Genomic DNA, 25,261 nt, shown 5'->3' on the forward strand with positions numbered 1-25,261 from the left:
CGCTCCACCTTAGTATTCATTACTTAATTAATAATAGGTAAAGGTACCGTGAAAGAACAGTGCGTCTCTTAATAAATTATTTGTTGGGGACCCAATAGAGTAGTGGTCAAGGCGCTCGACTGCCACGCGGTGGTCCCGGGTTCAATTCCCGATCTAGGCGATAGACAATAGAGTATACGTAGAGAGAATAGATATAGAGGAAGATAAAATATAGCGTAAAACGGTAGAATGTAAGGTTTGTAAGGGTAAAAAGATAGTAGGGTGTATGTTATATATAATCTGGTTAATAGCAAATATTGATGATGCGGTCATAGATATAAATGTAGGAACTGATGATCTTAGGTATCGTACGGTATAATTAGATAGGTAATAATTAGATTTAAGTACTTTAACGATTCGTAATATAGATATTGGGTACTTTTATATAAAAAAGTTTGTAAGGGGTAAAAAGATACGTAGGGTGTATGTTATATATATGATAGGTTAATAGCAAATATTGATGAAGCGGTCATAGATTTATATATAAACGTAGGAACTGATGATCTTAGGTATCGTACGGTATAGTTAGATAGGTAATGATTAGATTTAAGTACTTTAATGATTTGTAATATAGATATTGGGTACTATTATATAAAAAAGAATGCGCCTAAGGTTCATACGCGATTGAAGTAACATTTATTTGCTACTGTACAAGATGGCATTTAAGTAAAAATAAATACATCATATAACAGTTTCGTATAATGTTTCGTACCATTCACCATTTAACACATTTATATAATGATAAATTATAAATTATGCATTTATAATAGCATTAAAAATATGTATCATATTTAAAAACATAATGTGTTAATTAAAGTCATACTTCAAAAATGAGATGATCGGTTTGGTCATTGTAATTAACATTTAGAAATTAATCTTCATCATAGAAATGAAGTAATTGCTCATTAATAAATCTATAAATTCATTCACAAACTTCACTCATCGTGTAATAATTGAGTTTGAAAAACTTCATGTAATTAAAATTAACATACATTCATTGACTGCTTGTATTTTATTTACTTTTTCGCTGGCAATATAATCTCATTCTTTGAACAGCTGTAATAACTGTCTTGCCTAAAAATATTTTTCATTTTAATGACTTCAAAGATTTATAGAATCTACAAATAATATAGAAATAATTTCTAATCAATAAACTTACGTTTAGTACAAATGTTTAATTGTTTTATTATTTTCAAGAACAGGGTAAAATATTCTTCTGATTCAGGCATTTTTCATTAAATCAAGATTTGTACTACGATGTAATTTCAAAATGTTTATTTATCTATCTATGTCGATTTCCTTGTTGATATCGGTACGCATGCAACGTTTGACGCGGGACGCATACAGCGACAGATATCGGTTGACTACGCGACGACTAATCACAATCGACCCGTATAGAAATGATATCATCGAGAGCGAATGACGAATCATTGGCACTCGACTCTTATCTTATCTGCCGTAACGCACTTCCCTTGCATTTGTATGGATTTAACACCTAGTTGCGCCTAAGAAGTTTTACTTCAAAAATTTCCTGCAAAACATGCAATTCATTTTGCGTCCTGATGACCCCATTCTTCAACAATAGTTATTGCAGGAATAAATTACACGTCTCTCACAACGACGGACTGCACAATGCAAGCGTAGAACTGACGCGGAATAGGCGCTTCATTGTACTTCGAGTTACGAGCATTTATATCGTGCACTTAAATACAATCGTTTTACATTTCGATGACATATCATCAAAGAAAACTCTTGAACCCATAAATACGGTCGGACAAAGAGAACCGGGGTCGGCATGTCCATTATCCGCGGAAATAAATGAGTGTGTTTGTAAGAGAACGAGAGCCGTTTGTTCCCCACGTTTTTTGGCCGTTGAAAAAAGTATACGCGCTGTTTCGCAAAAACACTCCTGAAAGCTTGTATTAATGTCGGTTGCTTTTTAGAAAACAATTCATGACAACGTAAAGCAAAGGTGTGTCTCCAAAGTGATTGGAAATTTATGTTAATATGAAGAACGAATTATAATACCTTAAGTAGCATACTGGTATTGGAGAAACAAAAAGAATAAAAAAATTGAAAACATTTCTCACAAGAAAAAAACTCAGATTTACTCTTCTAGTTTCGGGCAAAAACACTCCTGAAGAGTTTTTATTAATGTGGTTGCTTTTTAGAGAACAATTAATGACAACGAAAAGCAAAGCTGTCTTCAAAGTGATTGGAATTTATGTTAATAGACAGCACGAATTATAATACCTTAAGCTGCATACTGTTCTTCAGAGAAACAGAAAAAATAAAAAAGAGATTTCTCACAAGATTTTTAAAAAAAGTTATAACATTTTAATTTATTACTATTTTGTGCTATCCCTTCAAAAATTATAAAAAGACGTTAGATCTGTTTGCCTCGTGGCTGTCCCTGCTTCCTTGGGGCAAACTTTATATTAAGCTAAAGAATCATATACTATTTTAACGAATCCAATTTTTTTAGGGTAGGTATTAAAATTGGATATAAATATTTTAAAGGAAAAAACTGGAACAAATTTCTTAAATACAACATATTTCGGAATAAAAGAGCATCGAAACTGCTAAATTTGATAAAAAAAATTTGCTCTAATATTATATAAATTTTTCGTAACCTTAACATATACGATATTACTTTTTAATAATAAACCTATTTTAAAAATTCAAAATACTCATGTGTATATTACAATTACTGAGTTTTAAGATATTCTTGGTGGTCTCATTATTTTACAAGCACAATTTGAATAATGTTGGCTAAATCACTTTATTGTCGCATATTATAATAAACAGTTAGCATTGTTTATTTTAAGACCATCAAAATAAATGGGATAATGTATATATGTCAGCACTTTATATATTGTTAATTGCAGCAAAGTGTGCAAGTATTTACGACCAGTTTAACTTTCTGACAGTTTGAAGAGAAGTCACAGTGTGTTGACAAACAAATTATAATTTAATTTAATTAATTTCATTTGATATCTTGACAGCTATGAGTCCGTAGTTTTGATAAGATGAATTATTATTTAAATTAATTTAGAACTAGTGGTGTATGACAGTGAGCTTTAAGAAAAGGTGTTGTTAGTTTTCCAAACTATATTCTATTAATCTTAAATAATTTACAAACTTTCTACAAAGTTTTGAAACATTATCAAAATTTTAGATTTTTCGGAATGATTCTAATATACTAATAGTAAAATATAATAAACAACTAATTTATTTTTTATTATAATTGGAAAAAGCTCAACAGTTAGTTTCAAGTTAGATACACTCCAATCTAATTGAAAACCAGAGCAAACCTTTCAAATTTCTGAATAAAATTTGAAAGCTTTTCTAGTTAATTTAATTTATTAAACTTTGGTCCCGAAACCAAATTTGAAGATTCATATTTCTAAAATCTCCGCCTGAAAATTTTATATAAATATATTATTAAACAAAACACATTTATGATTAAAAAAACAAACGAACGACAAATACTTATAGAAATGTATAAGTTTATTCGATTTTGCTTGGTTGTATATTTTGTCATGTTAGTCTTATTCATATTTGTTATTGCATTTGCATGAAGTTATATGATGGAAGATTTGTGTAGTGAAAATTTAAGAATGACTATTCAGATGTATAATTAGCATAACTTCAAATGTAAAGGTAAGTTTAATTTTTTCAAATTACTCATTTCTTTGACGTTTTTTGATTATTCGTAACTATTGCAATATTTTTGAAGAATTACAAGATTTTTACACATAATTTAAGGAGTCTTGAGAATTACCCTAAAAACAATGTGGTTTGGGGGGTATATTATAGAAATTATATAAGTCCTGATTAAAATGTACAATTATATAGAATCATGGCACAAAATGTTATTTAATACAATTAATTATTTATATAAATAACTAATTGTTTTTATTAAATAGACATTAATTTTAAATATAATTTTGTTTGGTGTTTAATTATAATTTTAATTTTGAGCTGATTTTATCCTCTAGTTCTTTTTATGAAAATGTCATCTGCCCATTTTTTTTGTGTTTGGCTCTTAGCTAATAAAAATATCGCTTCAAACCCATATGGATATTTTTTTGTTTAATTATTTTTCTATTCGTCATAAATATAGTCTTGTTCACAATTTTAGTGATATAATTATCTTATTGAATTTCAATATACTAGCGATAAAAGTTACTTACCTCATTGATAAATATGAAAGTGATACTTGCAACTATGCAAATCCAATTTTAAAGAAGCAACTATCATATAAAAATAACTTTACAATATTCACCTGACTCAATGATCATAGTGCTGAATTAATTACTATAATAGTATTATATTATTATATGATATTATTTAGTCACCAAAAAAGTAGTACAAAGCGATGTACAAAATCAATTATTTAGAGCCGATTTTGCATTCAAATCGTTAATTATCGGATTTTGAAGTAAAATGTCTGAAATATCTGAAAAAAATGCAGTTTTAGAAAGTGTTAAAAAATAATGTTCAAAGTCATACGAATAGAAAAACTGGTGTTGCCACGTCTGAGATCTATTTACAGAAAAAAAATCATTATATTCTTCCAATTATATTTGTTAATATGAGTTGGTTAAAATGAGTCCAACTGGAATCCATCCATCCAGAAAGACGAAGCTGCTCCAATCGCTTCTACATAATTTCATTCCATCTATGTACATATATCTATCATATAACCTATTTTTCAGATCCTAATATAGTTAGATTAGTAGTTATAGAAAAAAAAATCATTATACTCTTGCAATTATATTAGTTAATATGAGTTGTTTAAAATGAGTCCAACTGGAATCCATTATTTCATTATGAAAGACGAAGGTGCTCCAATCGCTTCTACATAATTTCGTTCCATCCATGTACATATATCTATCATATAACCTATTTTTTTTAGATCCTAATATAGTTAGGTTGGTAGTTATTAAGTATCCATAGCTTTTAAATATTTCTTCATAAAATCATCATCATTCAAAATAAATACAATTTTACTAACAAATTCATATCATTAATAGTCATTTTTGACAAAAATTAAAAAAGAATGAGATTAAAAAAATCATTTTCTGTACCGCGTTACAGCAGCGCGCCAATTCGGATCGCGATAGAGAGCGCTGGAGTCTCTTGCGGCACGCGCGGGACGAGGCCGAAAGATCGCTCGCTCTGGCCGCCCAATTATCGGCCAGAGAGAAACAATTGCAAAGGGCTCAGGATCAATTGCAAGAAGTGAGTAGTTTTTTGAAAATTCGAACTAACTTCAACTTTTAATAAAAGTCATTATATAATAGTCAACTAACAATTATTGATCACACACCGCACAATCAAGAGCTTTTAGCACATCTCATAATTCGAATCAAAATAGTTTCCATTTGTTAGTGTTTGTTGGTTACCTAATTATAATTATATTATTCACAATAATTTAAATTTTTTTTTTATGTTTTATTAACTAAAAAACTTTTATTAAACTTGCAGCTGTTTTACTACAGTGTTGTATAGAAATTTAAAAACAAGTTTAGTATATCTCCTCTGAATTTCACATAACTTACTAACTAAACATTAATACTAACCATTATTATTTATTATTAACCTTTTGCCAATCCAGGGATTTGTGTGTGTTTTTTTTTTAATTTTATTTTCAATAGCAATCAGACAATTCTATGAGCTATTTGGCTTATGTCACTAGCACACATGCACTAAAATCTAATTATGACGAGTATCAGCTTGTTTTAAGTGTTGATTTTTTTTTACCAATTTAATTTTTTTTACCATAATTTGTGTTTCTAAATAATAATTAAAAAGATTGTGATAGTTTAAGATGATTGTTAATTTTATTTTCATAGTTAATTTTAATTTTTTCTGAAGTCGCTGGGTAAAAGATCATATTATTTTCTATTGATCTTCCATATTACCCAAAGTATTTAAATTCAATATTGGATATTCTATGTTTTTCTATAAATATACTACGATTTCTAATTTCTAGAAAATGTTGACAACTCACGCACATTAAAATACATAACAATTAACAAAAGAACTTGTAAAAAATATAACTATGTACTAAAATTCCTATTTAAGGTAACGCAATTTGTGTCAAAAGTAATGATCTATTTGAGCAAAACAGTAATCAAACGCTTAAGCCATCTTGCATAGTATTGCTGTTTAAATTCTGATCCATATATTTTATTTGCTTTTGTTCCGCAATTACATTTGGGATCTGATGAAATTGTTTCGTTAATTTTAATATACATTTTAAATATATATTATATATTCGCATGATTTGTATTCACTTGCATGTTTAATGTTTAACCGTAAATTATTGCATGCAATTCAGCGTAAGTTTTGTACCTTTTTTGCATTAAGTTTTAAGTACCATTTCAACCTTTTAAATAATATTAATATACAAATATGTCAATTCATTTTTATTTTTAACTACATCAAATCAATCAATTGCACTCATAATATATAATTGTAAATTTTCCTATTAGTATAAAAGACTTTTTTTTTTTTTTAGGTAAAAATAATTTTGGGTAGAATTATGATTTAGTTGAATCAGAATAATATAATCATGGCCATATTAAAACCTTCGACACTTCTGTAAAAGTGTGACTACTACTTTTCAAAGTGAATTTTTTCATAAATTGTGAATAAAATCAAAAATCATCATAGAATATTTAATATATCAATTCATAATAACCTTGAAACTTTAATTGTAGCTTGTGCAAAAAATAAGGCAAGTATGCCCTTATATAGTCTCATATAAATATTCAAGATTTTTTTTATCTGTAATACTAAGGTTACCATACGTCCCGGGTTGGCCGGGACAGTCCCGGATTTCCACCTTGTGTCCCGGGTTATTTTAAAAGCATGATTTGTAACGGATTTAGATCTTTTGTCCCGGATTGTCCCGATTTTTCGAAAATCAGCAGATGAATTAACAAAAATTATGAAAAAAACGAACAAGTGCTAATTTTTTTAAAATATCCATGAATAAAATTGACTAAAATATTATACAAGGCTCAAAAGCGCAAAAAACATATAGATCGATATAAGATATAATATCATAGATGAAAAAATATAATATAATAATCGAATAATCGACATGTAATCTTATTCTTACCGAAAGTCCGCAATTCCTATAAAAAAGATGAATATAAAAAAATTCTTATTATATACCCCTCGTCCCGGATTAGCATAACTAAAAATTGCCGTCCCGGTTTTGACTTTGAAAAATATGGTCACCTTAGTAATACAGTCAAAAGTATATATTTTATTTTTTAATATAGGTGATCGAAAGTTGTCAATTGACATAGCTACAATATTTTACAAATAGTCAAAAAAGTAAATATTCATTTAAAATAATATTATTTTTCCAGGCACGTCGACAACTATCTGGCGGCGGATGCATGTCCGACCAAGAGTCCTTAGCTTCCCTACCACGAGGTCCGGTAACCCCCCCAGCTAGCCTCTTAGGCGGCAGTAGCATGGGCCACGGCGGAGGAGCAAGCGGCGGCTGCGAACGCGGTTCGTGCTCGGCAGACAGCGGCGTGCGAGGGTCCAGCGATCGCGAGAGTGCTGCGGGCAACCTGTCGGATGGTGGCCGATCGGAATGCGCGGGCGCCGCTTCTGTGAGCGGCGGTAACGCGCCGTCGATCACTGTGGATCCTGATAGTTTGTCTATTGTTTCTTCGTCGTGTGCGCCCCACATGTATCAATGTAAGTGTCAAATATTTTTTCTTTGTTTATTATTATTAGAAAGTCTTAGATGTTTTGTATTACAACACAAGTAATAATTGCATATGCATCGAATTTAATCTAATTGATCTCGTCATCAAAAGGCGTGATACAGTCACTCTGTTAACGCGGCAAGTGCGTACATTGCAGTATAGGGACCGTGCTATAAAAAACTCGTATTTAACATACAATCCAGGCTAATTCGTAGTGCGTTCTATGGAACCTTATATAGTGCAGTATGGGAACCGCGCTATGAGAGACTCAGAGTTAGTACAAATCGCACCATTTTTATCGTCTTGTATAGAGACCAAGGAATACAACTTGAAGTAGGAGTAATACGTACGAAATAACCTGTATGACATAAACACCTTATTCAAAAATTGGCGCAACGCAGTAGTCAGTTCAAACGTGTTCTTAGACAGCTATTACATAATCAGGCATGTCTAAAAGATAAAAGTCGATAAAAAAACTTGCATTAACACCCTTTTGATATCAAGTTCCTGGAATCACTCAAGGAAATTATGGGCTGTTTAACAAAATACGTAATGTAATAGGAAGTCCGTGTAGTCGGAGGGATGTCGGATTTTAAGCTCCGTGTAGTATGGAAACCGTGTATTCAAGGTACCGTGTTAACGGAGGGTTGACTACTTATAAATTTAGTAGCTACTTATAAATTCCTCGCCCTTTATTCAAATTGTCAACTATGGGGCCGATTCCGCCATAAGATAGACCAATGTTATGGCAAGGCTGCGTTAACGCTACGTTATTACGTATCTTTTCCATACAAAATGGTACAAAAACTGTCAAAATTATATATGGTTTCTGTGCAGTCAGGCGTTTTAGATAGAAAACCTAACCTAAAAACGCATAATCGTCAAAACAGAATCTTATAATTGCATCTTTCTGATGTGCCATAACATCTGAGTGAAGTTGCATGTTATGTATAAAACGCCTGATAACATAGCCTTGCCATAACATTGGTCAATATTACACCATAAACGTTTCCTATAATTGATTATTTATGTGGCAGTATTGTTTTATCGTAGTATACAGTACTGTATAGCAGTATCGTTCGACTAATTCGTATAATATCCTCATGTGTTTAATTTTATATATAGTCGTTTAAATTTCGTTTAAAATTTTAAAACAAGAAATTTGAGTATTAATCTTTGCATTATAATCCATTTCGATTAATAAAATCTTTAAACTTTATATATGAAAAAGTCGTTTACTTAATTCAAGTTGAATATTTTTGTAAATATGACATACTAATGAAATTTTTTATTATGATTGAAAGAATCGCTCAATATAAAATTTCCTAAAATCACTACTGGCGTCATATTTTTATTGTAATTCACAGTCAACAGATGCTTTAATACGAAATTATACAACATATCGATCATTGATCTTAATTGGGCAAAAATCATTACCCTTAATTCGAGATATTCATGTAAATGAAGTCAGATTTTATTACAATTTTATAAAATAGTATCAAGAGAATAGAAAATAGAAACAAAAATGATCGGAGATAATTTGTACTAAGTGTCCTAAAATAATTACATAAAATATTTAATATCTTTTTAAAATAAATTAAAATATATATTAAATTGGCACGAAAATATATAATTGAAAATATATATTCTTTCATTAAAATATTTTGAATTGGCATTAAAATTTTGCTTACTAAAATTTATTGGATTGTTCGTTGCTCATGCATTCGGATCACACAGTCTTTGAATCTGGTATGTATTATTGCCAGATTGTAATTTTATATCAATACCTTTGTTCATTTTTGTCAAATTTATATCATACATGTTTATAGTTCGTTCAATTTTTGTAGTATTTTAAATAATATATATTAATTATAATTATTGTATAGCTTATATCAGAACTTTCTTTTTGTTATTTGTTTTTCGCAACTCTCATTGTTATATTCATGTGAAATCTATAAATATTTAGCTCATCATAATTCTTTATTTCTTTGTTACTTCCTACGTTATTTCTTTGTTTCTATCTTTGTTATTGCACCAATAAAGTAATATGGTAAAGTAAAACGATTAGACTAGTTAGTAAAACTTTGCAAATATCACCCAGATCCAATTAATTATTTATCACGTTTTTTTTCCCATAACAATCAAAAGCCATTAGTTGTTAATGTATTGCACAATCGTACATTGCTTTCTGTGAAATTTCTAGTTAAATTAATTTTTATTTCAATTACTGTGATCTTATTTAAACTACTAGTACATTTTTAACTTTTATTCTTTTGCAGCTGTAGGGTCGCCAAAAGAGCGAAGTCCAACACTATCGCCACTTAATGCTGGTGCTTATTCACGATCTGTTGATGCAGCATCTTTATCTAGAAGTGTCGAACAACTAGGAAGTCCTTTAGATGCAGACCCACCGCCTGCTCCGATGGGTGCAAGGCGGTCTAAGACAGGAGTAGCCGGCACATTCGGTGGTAGAACAGGTCGAGGCGCAGGTGGAACTTGGGGTAGTATATCTCGTGTCTTTGCACGCTCCAAGCATAGGAGCAAGATGGCATTGCAAAATGAAATAGGTAAATAAATTATTGATATTTGGATTATTCAAATTATATTATAAATACTCGTATTATTATGCTTTTGTTGCTTCATTTTTATTGTTATAATAGATACAAATGGACCGACAGACACATGGAGCCCATTAACTGAGGAAGGATATGCAGAAAAACTTCGTCTGTTACGCGAAGCTAGTACAATGCCCATCGAACGCTGGCGTGCTCCTATGGTTCTCGCTTGGTTAGAAGTAGCTTTGGGGATGCCACAATACGGCCCAAGATGTGCAGAAAATATTAAAAGCGGAAAGGTATTATCATATTACATTTTCCAAATTCATACATTTCATATCACAAATAATTAATGTATAATCATTTATTTATTCCAGGTTCTCTTGGAACTTTCGGACGCCGAACTAGAAGCTGGTCTAGGTACAACTCATCCTATGCATCGAAAGAAACTCAGGCTGGCAATTGAGGAACAACGAAGACCAGAATTATGTCGTTATCCCGCTATTTCACAATTAGGACATACATGGGTTGCCGCTGAATGGTTGCCTGACTTAGGACTTGCACAGGTAACATCGAATGTCGCGTAATATAAGCATGTGGAAAGAAAACATAATCTAATTGTAAGATCAAGAACTTGCGAATAGTTTAAAACTCCATATCTATTGAATTATCATCGCCAGGTTTTAGTTTATTTTAGCAGTTTTAAAGGCAGTACGTCGCATTTGTTGTTACCGAAATCACATGACCAAACCGATGTTTTGGTCATACTTTCAAGTGCAATTTTATCTGCTGTTTAATACTAATTCAGAACCGAAACCGAAATATAACCATAAACATGGTTGGTTCGTAGCCGCTTTTTGAACTTCCATTCAATTGATTTAATGATGTCTCATAAAACATTTATGCTAGACCTAAATAAATCTATTTGCCGAACTATACGATGTCTTAACCAGTGTGTGCTAATATGTTTTTTGGCGGAACGCTAAAATTTAAAATCCGGTTCATAAACTGGTTCAAACAAATTGATATATTTCGATTAGAACTCACAAATTTAATATATTGACTTCTTATATAATTAACTCTATTATGTACAGCTAGTTTATACATTAAATTGTACAAGTATGAGGGAATCATTGAGTACATAATTTATATTCTTTATATTTATTGTGGTATTATTTGTATTCATTAATACTTACAGGTATTTATTATGATATAAAAGTACTCAAGATTTATTACAATACTTTATAAGACTTAACCTAATAATACGATAGATAACCTATTACCTATCTTACTATACTATATTATTGTATATCATAGGTAGATATCTATTATCAATCATACCGTGAGATGCCTATACCGTCATTAACTTATCATATACCTACATACTTTTTACTTCTTATAAATATTACTGTCTAATTTATATATTTACCTATATTATATAGGTTTACCTTACGCCCCATGTATTATCTCTACCTATCTATTGTCTATACCGGGAATTGAACCCGGGACATCCGCGTGGCGGTCGCGCACCTTAGCCACTACCCTATCGGGTACCCCCATTAATAATATAATATTAGACGCACTGTTGTTTCCGCGGGTCATTTTCTAATTAATTAGATAATTAATACTAAGGTGGCGCGACGACACGCGAAAAAAGACGATTGATTGTAGCGTTACCGTGGTCTAGTGGTTAAGATTGTTGGGTGCCACGCGGCGGACCCGGGTTCGATTCTCGGTAGGGTTAATGTAGCGTGTAAGGAAAATTATAGGTAATAGGATATATAGTAGATATAGGTTAGGTGTATTCGGTATACAATGTAGGGATTTGAGAGTATGTGATGAAATATAGCGTATGGTATAGATGTTAAGGCGTGTAGTATAGAATGCAACGTACAGGCATACGTAAGGCTATAAAAATACACGAATAGGAACCTATGATGTAGGTGTTAGCGTATAAGAAATGCGGATGTATATAAGATTTAATTTATAAATATTATTTTTTCTATAAGAATTTTTATCTCGGTATATCTAAAATATCCAAATTATCCGTTAAGGCATCGATTACACCTTACTGCTGCCTTTGCCGTTATCACTTCATAGAAAATTAATTATTAATTTTAAACGATTGTGTGCACTGTGCGACAATAGACATAGAACTATAAATTTTATTGAATGTTTGAGTAACTTGTGCGAGCTGATTTTCTTAAGATGTTCTTAGTTTCGCAACTTACTGAATTCTAAAAATTCTAAATTTAAAAATATAATATACAAATTATTATACCGCTGTCTGGAAAGGATGGCAATTTATAAATATGCAGACTAATACATACAAAATTTAGAATTTTTCTATAATCTGTAATATTGAGAAAGTTTGCATTAGACTTAAAAAGGGATGCTTATTTACCTTAGCTATGGATATATATGTGGAAAAATTATATGATTTGTACATGCATCCTGTGCTCACTTAAACTAAACAATGATCATAATATATTTAACGAATTTTTAACAGTATTTACAAATTACATTCAAATCACCCAAAGCAAGTGGGTTAAAGTCGTGTAATTTTTTAATTTGCCTCCCCCCTTTGAATTTAAAAATGGATTTTTCTGTGGGGCGTGTGCCTCACGTTGGGAATTACTAGTCTAGAAGTACAATTTTTTAATCTACTAGCAGGTTAATCAATAATTGAGTGATCATCAATTCCACAGCACCTTCATCAGATTTTTAAGAGATCAAAGTTTCTATGAATATGCATACAAATCTCAAATTGTAGGCCGAAATTTAGACAATAAGTCTATTGAAATATCAGGGTAACTCTTTTGCTATAAATTGCCAACTAATTTACGAATAAATAAATGTCAATAAAACAATGATTAAAAAAAATTACCAATAAATGTTGGATTGTAAAAATTTACAAGCGATCGAACGGCTTATATTTTTGCCTTAGATGGCAAAAAATTCATCCAATTATTAAAATATTACATTTTTTACAGTTCTTATGCTTTTGTATTTATAGAATTGCTTTTTTTGCTACAATCAATTTCCATTATATGAATGTCTTAAATTATTTATTTTATTCGACTAACGCCCGCTATGTCCGAAACAAGTTCAACTTATATCCCAAATAATCGGGCATCAGACACTTTTCGGTCTTAAAGTAACATATGTGAAATTTGTACTAACCTAACCTCAATTTGTAACTAAATTAGAAACGACTTTGATAAAACCAGTGGTGTTGTGCTAATATTTTTTTGTCGGAACGCTAAAATTTAAAAACTGGTTCATAAACCGGTTCAAAAACCGGTTCTCATGTTTTTTCCGGTTCCGTTCGAAAAGAAAAGAAACAAAAATTATTACAAAACCCATTGTGTGCACATATATGTATGTTTATTACAATAATAAGAACATTTAATTTAATTAATCATTTTCTGTATGTACCGATTTTTTATATTTTTTCTTGCGGGAACGCGTTCCTTTCCAAAAATGATTTTCCGGAACTACGTTCCGGCGCGTTCCGCCTCGACAACACCACTGGTCTTAACCATATGTTAATAATTCATAATTTATAAGTAAAAGTTAATATATTATATCTTTGTTTAAAGTATGCTGAAAATTTTGCTGCGAGCATGGTAGACGCTAGAATGCTGGACACATTGTCCAAGAAGGAACTCGAAAAGTTCCTAGGAGTGACACGGAAATTCCACCAAGCAAGTGTTGTACATGGTATCCATTTATTAAGGATAATGAAATATGATAGACAGGTAATTATAGCATTTCATAATATCATTGTTTAATATTGTATTGCATTCTAATTTATTTTTATTAGGCTTTGGCTATTAGAAGGCACAAATGCGAAACTATGGACGCTGATCCTTTAGTTTGGACGAATCAAAGATTTATTAGATGGGCACGTGCAATTGATTTAGTTGAATATGCAGACAATCTTAAAGGTACTACATCTTTTCACTTTATCTTATTTAATACTTCAATTAATTTAACTCACAAATTCTTTCTAATTCTAGATAGTGGAGTGCATGGAGGTTTAGTTGTATTAGAGCCTTCTTTTAATGGTGACACAATGGCAACAGCTTTAGGAATTCCACCAAATAAAAATATTATACGAAGGCATTTGGCGACTGAGTTGGAAGCTCTAGTTCTACCTGCCAGGTAATATTTTTTTATAATTTTTACGAAGCATGTTCATTAGTAGAAATAAGCATTTAAAATTTATTTCAATACTATACATTCATATTCCATCATCCGCTTCGGTTATCAAAATAACACACTTTTAAACACTTATAGTTTCAAAATACCGGTTAGCAATAATAGACATGATGCTGGAAATTGTACTAAAGTAGGAGAAATAGGAATGTTTTTGTTTGAAATAATTACAGTATACAATTTCAATTTAAACATTTCATTTTACTAGAAATTCTACTCTAAAGGGCAAGGAAAGGAAACGCTCTTGTTGCGTTTGGCGCCTGTTTATTGAAAAGCGTCTAACGCAACATATGCGTGCGCTACTATTAGCGTTTTTTCTTTATGCAGAAATGGGAGATCTCTTGTATGCGTATCGTTCGATTTTAAAGTAATGCAATTGGAAGAGCATTAGATTAATTTCAATTATAGTGAATTATAAATAAATCTTTGATAAATCTAGTATGTGATATTGTGCTCTCACATAAAACCTAGAGCAATATTGAGCACGTAATTTTGCGTACTTGTTCAATATTAAGCATCGAAATTTATCTTGTAAATATAATTTCATGTTAAATCATTGATATTTGTCATGTGGGACGTGTATCAGTTTGTATGAAATTTTCATATCGACAATCACCATAATCACCGCTCCGCATCATATACACTAAAATAGCCACCACCATCACCACATGTTATCACAAACACCCGTTTTGCTGTTCATTTTGCAATGAAAATGTTTTTTGTAAGCGTATGCCTTATTAAACCTACAGGTATGTCGTTTTCTGCGAAATGGAAGAACTGCAAGCCGAAGTACCGCGTTCATCCAGCCACCAACACAAGAACTCTAGCAATAGATAAACAGTTTTCGATAATATCATAAATAATTACACCAAACTTATTCCTTTAAATAATTCCTAGGAAATACCATTTTATTGTTACTTTGTGCCAATTTGTTTTTATTCGTATATCAATAATGTTACCAATTTTTGTAACATGCAATCAATGGTGACCTTTGTATCACATTGAACCACTGCAAACTAAAAATGGATTTGTAATAAATGTTAAACGATTCTTAAAATTGCTTTTTGATGCGTTTTTAAAATAGTTGTTTTACTTATGTTTATTTCAAATGGAGATAGTAAAAAGAATTAAATGGCTAAAAGATTGTAATAAAACTACATTGTTGAAAGTCGTACAATAAATTTCGTGTATAATTAATTAAAAACTAAAAGCTCTGCATCGCACTTTATTTTTTGATATTATATAACAATTAATGTACATAATTTAAATTACCTTGGAATTTATTATTTTAAGCAGCCATTTAATGTCGTTTAAACGTTTGTAAAACATATCTCAAAACAATCTATGGAATCTCCAATTTTACAATTTAACACTACTGTTGTGCAATAAATAATTGAAACACATGTTGTAATGAAATAAAATAACTTCTTCAACCCAAGATTTTTTAATAAATGGTGAGCATAATTGTTCTTTCATGTGATAGATCTAGATTGTGTCAATATATCTTTATCGATGGATCATCATCAATCACGCATGTAACTGTTGTCGAAGGAAATAATTGATCGAATTAACAAACGAGCAACGACATTACTAAATATTGTTTTTAATTATTTTGCAATTAAGCACATGCATATTTACCACTATTCCATTACTGTCAATTTTTTATCTTCAGCTTTGCCACTTTTGAATGTTAAAAACGTGGATGTTTTAGATTTTTTTCAATGCAATTAGGGTGTTTTGTTTGTTTCTGTTTCACGAATGCTCTTATGCATAGGTTGATGTTTTTTCATGGCTTGTGCGTTTTAATGTTATAAAGAATAGGTCATGGCCGTAATAACTGTTAATTTTTAGATAGAACAAAATAACACTCGTAAAAATTTATGCCTTACCTTACAAAACAAGTTAAAACTTACAAAACTCAACAAGTCATCGATACCAAAACGGGTACGATATTAGCAAAATGTTGAAAATATTTTGCAAAATTTTGAATGATTGTGTTGGTGTAGATGATATGCACAATAAATTAAATTATGTTCTAAATAATTTTAAATTTGATGCTGCTTGTTTTAAATGTATGCATTCTAGAAACTTTCGTACAAATTTTCCCATATATGGGCTCTTTTATGCATTCGTATCATAACTAACATAAAGAAAATATTCACATAGTTTCATATATTTTGCTGACTTGCATTAAACAAATATTTAATAGAATTTTGATGCAGTTTTTACTGTTGGCACAGAAATGTTAAGTTCATTCGATCGACAATCGACTTATTGAAATAAATTCTGGAAACTTATACTCAAGAACCTTAGCACAGAATTAATATAAAATATTGAATTTTTAATTGAATTAGTTTATTATACTCTTATTAATTGTACTGCCAGCATGCAACAATTCTAATAACCATAACGCCGAAGAAAAACTTATGGGCCAATTCTGCTGTAATTTGACCAATGTTATGGGAACGCTATGTTACGCTGTTTTTTCTTTCATATAAAATGGTACTAAAAACTATCAAAATGCTATATATTTGTTATGCAATCAGGTGTAAAACCTAACTTCAAAAACGCACAATTTTCAACAAAGAATGTTATAATAAATTCATCTTTGTGAGGTTTCTTATTAGCATATGCGAGCAGTTAGATTTTATGTGTAAAACGCCTGTCTGAACAGCAAATACATAGTATTTTGATAGTCTTTAGTACAATTTTTCGTGAAAAAAGCATCGTAACATAGAGTTCTCACAACGTTGACCTATTTTACGGCAAAATTGGCCCATTAATTTTTAATATAATACTTCAATATCGAACAAACCAAAGTTATATAAAAAATTCTAATAACTAGAAAATGCTTAACAAATTAATTGTTCTTTAGCACATTTCTTTGATATTGCTAGCACATTTTTATGATATTTATAAGAAATACGTCAAAATTGCTAGTGCCATGATACGAATGCATAACATTGTCTATATAATATTGTTATTGTGACATCCAGGCATTTCAATAGATATATTTAGGTTTTTATATTATTTGAAATGTCCGATTTTACAGCATTTTCTTTCACAAAGATTTTGGTTAATTGTGGTTATCTATAACATAGCATCATATTACAATACATTTTTTAAATAAAAATGTGCAAATTAAACATGTTTACCTATGCAAAAATTATTGATAGCCAAAATTGCTAAGGGATCGTTCAAGTATTACGTAAGCAGATTTATTACAATTATTTACCCCCCCCCCCTTTCCTTTGCCAGCAAAAGTAAGCAAAAGTTCTTACCCAAAATAAGCAAAATAAGCCAATCAATAACCTCCCGCCCCTATAGTGCTTACGTAATACTTGAATGGCCCCTAAAACGAAATAATTTCCTAGAAGCATAAATTAAATATTTCTCGTACGTTAGATACCGATTTATGGATGGCGAGCGAACTTGCACTGCTTGTTTAATATTATATTTGTTTTATAATTTTGCTTGATAATTGATGTGTAAAAACAATATATGTACGTCAGGGCAATGCTGGGTCAGGGGCTGCGATATCGAGGTCCAGTAGCGACTTACGGCTCCGACAGAACATTGGGACAGGCTTCGTCCAGATCTTACACCACGGGGTTAGATTTGACGGAAAGACGGGGCAGTCTACGGGTAAGATATGTCCAAAACAGACTATTATGTGATCACACTGATAGTTCTAACATTTATTAGGTTTTAATTCAGTTTTTATCTGCTGCTGGCGTGTTTTCTTATATACCAATTCCACTCTTCTAGTGCTATGGATAACTACACTGGCGACTTATCGGTTAACATTTTTCCAACTTAATTATGATTTGAAATTTCAAACGATTAGTATCCACATATCACATTTCTAGGACACTGTTTCGATTTTACATTGTGCACCGAGTTACATTTTAAATATTCATGTTTTTTTTTTAAATAAAACTTCACTATTTTGAGCAAATGGGCCAGCGGTGGCGATATCGGTTAGAACGTGGGCTAGCACCAACTAGTCCCTGGTTCGCTGGTTCGATTCCCGCTACCGCCAAGCCTGACATCAGGCAACTTTGATATCAAATTTCCACTTGAGGTTATAGATCTCAAATATAGCCTGAAGTGAAAATCGCCTCTGGTGAGTATAGTTGCATATATAAAAAAAATGTCAGCAACTACTTCGAGTATAGATAATTAGACATAACTGGACTGGACAACTACTGGGTTGCCATCCATTCAAGATTCATATATAATAAGAAAAGTCAAAACAATTACTGAATGTCCTAAATGTGACAGATTGTAATTAAAATAAAACAATAAAAAAAATTTGAACAAATAGATAACATGAAAAAGATCAGTAAAATAGGTATGTAACAAGCAAGTCAGTTCTAATTTTATAACGCGAATATAAGAAACCTAATACCAGAATCTGCGAGTGTGATCACATATTAATATTTAAACTTTAATGAAGAAATTCTGCCCATTAACTTTATAAAAAATGGCCAGAGTTCCTATACCACCTGCATGTTCTATATTAACTTGCATGATCTTTGCCTGTCTGAATGAGCACATTAATCCTAAAATCGGAATGACACGAAATTAATAAATTATTACTTGATCAAATATTTTCTTCGATCAAATTCGGAACTCCAGTGCGATGTAGGAAAATCTGAACAATGACGAATTTTGATATGTAATGTTTAGATATTTCTAATATGTGTAGACAATTGTAATAGGATAATCACCTTATTCCAATTAACAATAAGCTTTAGTTTCGGATACAATGATAATAATGTATAAACATAAAAATTTTATTAATTATATAATAAACAATCAAATTTATATGTATACAGATTTGTTATTAAATATATTTTGGAATGAGTTTGATATATGAAATATCACATGAAATTCAGTTGTTCTGGATGAAATATTTCAGGTAAGTTCAAACACTGTCGATTAATTAGCGTTTTTACTTTTGGACACACATTGCAATTCTGACTTCGAGGATATTAAATAATCAATTGATAATTTTATACTTGAAAGGAAAAAACAGTTTTACTATTTCATCAGTTTATTAATGAAAAATATTTTAGTTATAAATTGCAATAATTTTTTTGAAAAAATATTTTAATTTAGGCACAAGTGCTAAATTTTAATTTTATACTCGATTGAGTAAAAGTTGAGGAAAATAGTATATAAAAAATGCACATAGTTATTTATATGAGTTTAAAATTATTTTTGTTACGTCTAATAAGATAAATAATTTAATTTTTCTTATTATCTGCAATGAATGGATAATACGATTTAAATAACCTATTTTTATATTTGAAATTTTATCATCATCATCATAGTTTTCTCAAATTTTCCATGATTAGATATGTCTCCTGATTACATTTGCTCCCAATAAATTGGACTATATAATAGAAAATAGTGTTCGTTACTATCAATTCATACAAAAATAGACCCGTAGCATAACGTTTACAATAACTTTTGGAGAATTGGCCCATGAGTTATTGATAGTAATATAAATGAAAAACGTTAAAATATAGTTTCTTGAATATAATTATTGATATCAAAATATTATATTTGACTGCAATATACGCCACTAGCAACTTTCAGTATTATAGAGTTTGAAAAATATTAATATTATTAAAAAATATGTAAATGTAAAATATGTTATCAGTGTCGCATTGCATTTGACTTATTAAAAAATATATAAAATCGTTGAAAGAGAGTTAGCTGAAAACTTTGAAATTAAAAAAGCTTTTATTTGAGGAATATTTCTATTATATTTTTCAGTAGCATTTGCATCGTATCTAAATATATGAGTCTATAAATCATGGCATTTAAATATAAAAATTTTCGCAAACATGTAATTTTCCTTTAAAAATTAAAACAAATTACCAAAAATAATTATTTTGAAATTTTCTTAGGGTTCTTTAAGCCGAGCCTTCAAATTGAGACCGCGTTCGGATAAGATGATATCTCCGACGCCTTCGAGTTCCAGCGAAGGAGCATACTCTGTTGGGCCTGTCTTCTACGCACCCCCGTGTCCACCAGGCCCGCCGCCCAGCCACAGGGTGTCTGCACCCCCGCCGTCGGTAAACGACAGTTTACAGCGATCAGCTTTCGCCCAACATAGAAGGGTAAAGAGTATCAGCGATATCGAAATTGCTGCAGCAATTTCATCAGTTTGATAAGTTTTCATCTCGAATAATTGCTTTTATAGATATTTTTTATTAAGATTATATACGTATCATTTGTTATTAATAAAATAACAAAAGTGATTTAAACTGTGAGCACGTAAAATTAATAACGAGTCGACTGTTAAAATATCAGTTAATATGCTCGTTATTTAACACCAATGGCTGATTTATTTATTATTATTTATTCTATCTGCTTTCACTGATTTTATTCCCTCATTATTTCTTAGTCATAGTTAGTAAAAAAAAATCGTTAACTTTTACTATTAGTCTCTCTTTTTGGTTTTGCATTGAAAATCCACTAATGAAGTCTGCAAATCAATCTAATGAGTAAATCTTAATCATAAAACTATTATTATGACCATAGCACATCAATTTTAATCCTCAATATTACACAAGTTTTATTCGACCAAATGAAAAATCTATAAATATTGATAATGGTATTTTAATCAATGATAATGTTAAGATTTTTTCAAATCAAATAAGTATAAACCATTATTTTTTTATAATTTTACTCATAACAAGGGTAGGTTCTTAAAAGTTTTTGTAATTGTAAATTACACATGAAAAGCAAGTCGATTCTGCTGAATAAATATTATTTAATAAAATACTCGCTTATAGGTTCTGCTAAAATTTATCTCTGAGTCCATCTCGAAATACTCTTCATCTATTTTTTGTATATAAAATAAGATCGAAGATAATCTTTGATAATTATGACATTCTCAAGAGCAATAATGATTTGTTGACAACGAGACTAATATTCACAAGTATTTATATTTATACATTTATTCAATAATATATTATTTTTAATAATATATCACTGATCAAACTTTTATTGGATATCATAACTTCTCTTAATTTTAAGAGTTGTTATATAATTCATTGGGTTTAATTATCATTTATTTTTATAACAAAATTATTTAAATGCATGTAAAGCACAAAGCAATATATTGGTTAAGAATTATAAATTATTCGTAACTTTAATTTAGGTTAATAATGTGTATTTAAGTAATATATGAATCATAAGATCTGAATTTAATCAAATATAGTTTTTCCTACTTAACATACCAAAGGAATATATAAAACACCAAAGAATTCCATGAGAAATAAAAACTTCTAACCATTCCCAACTTAGATATTAAGCTATAATTTTATCACTCACATTTTGTTATTTATTTAAGTATCCTAGTCCATGAATTTTATTTATTGATTGATTCAGAGTATATTTACTCATGCTTTTAATGTTTGTATATTTAATCATATTATGTTATTTATCTATTTATCCCAATATTTGTTTTTGAAAATCATTATTAATAAATATAGTGAATTTATATTGGACATTTATTTAATATATCAAAAATGAAATATGAAAGTATATAAATTTAAAATGAATTTTTCAAAATTTGCCACAGCACTATTTTGATTATTTGAATATTTAATGAATTACCATGAAAAGGGTCAGAAAAAACATGAATGATAAAAGTATAGTATAAGCCGATATTAGAAATACAGTACAGTATAGAATCCATACTATATATATAAGAATCTATATTATTCATTCAGAACAAAATTAATAATAGTTATATCGTCCAGAATTAATAATTGTAAATTGGTAACTTGAAGGAGCAACTCGAATCATTTATAAAGAAATTTCCTAGTAAGAAATATATTGAATGCTCTTTCTCACTTTCTGAATGTGATTACTAATTAATTGCTCTCATTTAATTGAATTAATTAATTTAGTTAGTCAACTAGTTAAGAGCATTGTGCTTTTTTATCCTTATTAATACAACAAACATATTTAAATTACTTAACAGTTTAAGGCGGATAAAGTAAAGTACTTTTTATAGGTAGCGCACAAAAATAAAAAATATATCAAAAAATTATACAAGAATACATTGAGTAGCAAATGTGACGAATTTACACTATAATTAAACAAAAAAACAAATTTAACAACTTCATAGGGCATAAAGTAAACTATTAGATATGTTGATAATGAATTCTGTATATCAAATATACATTGAATGAACAAGAAGTGTAACAGTACAAATATAGGCTATGTTTTAACGTTAAACTATGTAATAATTTAATGAAAAATAAATTGAAGTGCATCAAGGGATATAAAGTGACATACTACATATGGGGATAAACTTATATATAAAATTAATGAATTAAAATATATGAATAACAAGTGTAATGCTTTGAAGAGGATAAAGAAATCGAAATACTATATTTGGGTGATACACGTAGATATGAAATGAGTAAAAGTACCGATTTGCACTATAATTAAATAAAAAAATACAATTAAACAAAAACAGGTTCAACTACCTTAAAGAGAATATAGTAAGGTACTATACACTGGTAATGTAATTCAGATTTATACTATAATTTAGCAATGAAACATCTAAAAATTAGTAAAAAGGAGAGGCTAGCTCATAGGTAAGTGGGTAGAATGACTGGACATTACTCAGGAGTTTCAGGTTCAATTCTGCTTTGAGCATCCTTAAGAAGTAGTGACAACGATTTTCGCTTGGAAAGAGATATAGCAAATATCTTTACTAGTGAAGATAGCCCTTATCCGGCAGTACTGCATCAATAAATATTCGCCTTAATACAAAAATTGTGATAATAACTGACAGACAACTGTTTCGGTTGCTATCTGCAGAACCAACTAGAATTAAGTAAAATTAGCACAACATCTTATATGACTCTAATAAGCTCTAATTTGCTGTTCAAAATATTAATAAAAACAGTAAACAAGAGCTTTAACTACAAACGGAGATAAGGTAAGGTATATATTATACATAAAATATATCAAATACAGTAGAACCTTGATTATCCGGACCTCAGTTTTACAGATTAGCAATTATCTGGACGACCAACCACGACTAATTTATATGCATGTACATACCTACAATTAGAGTTTTTGCACGATTAATGCTGCATTGTAGTAAATGTATGTAATGTAATCTAAGAAAATATATATGTACATACATAAGGAGGTTTCAATTCTTAATAAACATTATTTTCGTTGATATCTATGTATATATTTGTTATTTTTAATAAATACACAACATTATTCTTCATACATTCGATTATCCGGATGAATATCGACTTCTGTTTTGTAAAAATATTAATTACAATTAAGTATAAGAATGTGTGTATGTACGCAAGCGTTCTGTGTAGGGAATGCAATACCGGTATACCGGTATACCGAATTACCGGTAAACCGCCTGATTTTTCGGCGGTATTTTTACCGGTATTTATTCCAAAAATACCGGTATTCTCGGTATTTTTACATAAGCGCTATTTGATACATAATACCCTAAAGTTTAAATTTCTCGGTACAAATTTATCTTTAAATTCCATAATCGCATAAACAGTTATATCTTCAAGTGATTCTATAAGATAAACAAATGGTAAATATTATCTCAACTCGTCATTAAACTGAGTATTTATTGCTTTCCAAAAGGCTTCACATCGTGTTACAATAAATATAATTGGACTGATTAATAATGATGTTTGTTTCATCTTTTGTAAAAAATGTAACGGTTTTTTAAGTGATATTTTCGCCAAAATATTTTATATCATAGAGATTACCTCTGCGTAATCTTTATTTTTTCTAACTTCATACATAATAATTATGATAAATACTAAATATTTTTGCTTCTTATTGCAATTATAAAATATTATTTTTCGAAAACGTTTCGAAGTTTGAAAATACTATAGAAGCATCACATTGTTTTAAATAACAATACTCAACAATTATAGTAACTTATCATTTATCTCGACAAAGAATCCGATCTTAAATTAGTGTAGAAAAATTATTTTTTTTTTAAATATAAGAGATTATGCTAATTTAACACATCGGATACAGACAATACAGCTTATTATAATAATGTAATATGATCTTTTATGCGTTTTTGGTCTTTCTCACTCATAGGTTTGTTTTTGGTGAAAAGTACTCAATATACTCGATAGTGATAATGAATTAATTAAGTTGCATATACTTTTGTTAAATTATTATTCAAAAAAATAAACTTTTTGTTTTATTTTATTGTTTAGTTGAATATAGTTGTAGTTGTATACATTTTTTTATATTTGTACTAGTAACTTTCAATTTTGTTTACGTTTGTTTAAGATAATAAAAAACCGGTAATTTACCAGTATTCCGTTTTTTAAAATGAAAAATTACCGAAAATACCGGTATTGAAATTTTCCATCGGTATTGCATTCCCTAGTTCTGTGTATATATGTGTGTATAATAGTAATAAGTAAAAATATATAGATGTCTTAATGTAAGTCTGTTACATAAAACTTAGATTTTATTTTTGTTATAATTGCTGTGATCTCTCATACCAGAACAATTGTCTGACTGAAATACAGTATGTATGAATTATATCAAATAAATAAATAAATAAATAAAAATATCGACAACGATTAGTCCGGTTATTCGAGGTTCTACTGAAATACATACAAGGAGTAGCATGTGTAGCAGTACTTTTGCACTAAA

At 29.6% G+C, this 25,261-nt stretch overlaps 1 protein-coding gene across 1 annotated transcript in view; it reads left to right on the forward strand.

The window, feature by feature from the left end:
- Positions 1-20,742, forward strand: part of LOC113384389 (kazrin-like) — a 387,846-nt gene extending 367,104 nt beyond the window's left edge. Inside the window, exons 8-17 of the mRNA XM_026622105.1 lie at positions 5,143-5,286; positions 7,431-7,770; positions 10,061-10,348; positions 10,442-10,635; positions 10,714-10,902; positions 13,939-14,097; positions 14,163-14,286; positions 14,359-14,503; positions 18,070-18,202; positions 20,479-20,742. Coding sequence (XP_026477890.1) covers positions 5,143-5,286; positions 7,431-7,770; positions 10,061-10,348; positions 10,442-10,635; positions 10,714-10,902; positions 13,939-14,097; positions 14,163-14,286; positions 14,359-14,503; positions 18,070-18,202; positions 20,479-20,742 — 1,980 coding nt within the window. The remainder of the gene's footprint in view (positions 1-5,142; positions 5,287-7,430; positions 7,771-10,060; positions 10,349-10,441; positions 10,636-10,713; positions 10,903-13,938; positions 14,098-14,162; positions 14,287-14,358; positions 14,504-18,069; positions 18,203-20,478) is intronic.
- The last annotated feature ends 4,519 nt before the right edge of the window (positions 20,743-25,261 follow it).

The sequence above is a fragment of the Ctenocephalides felis genome, unplaced genomic scaffold (assembly GCF_003426905.1).
Source record: "Ctenocephalides felis isolate EL2017-DRISC unplaced genomic scaffold, ASM342690v1 CF-g0.4_SCAFFOLD_03571, whole genome shotgun sequence".
Classification (NCBI taxonomy): domain Eukaryota; kingdom Metazoa; phylum Arthropoda; class Insecta; order Siphonaptera; family Pulicidae; genus Ctenocephalides; species Ctenocephalides felis.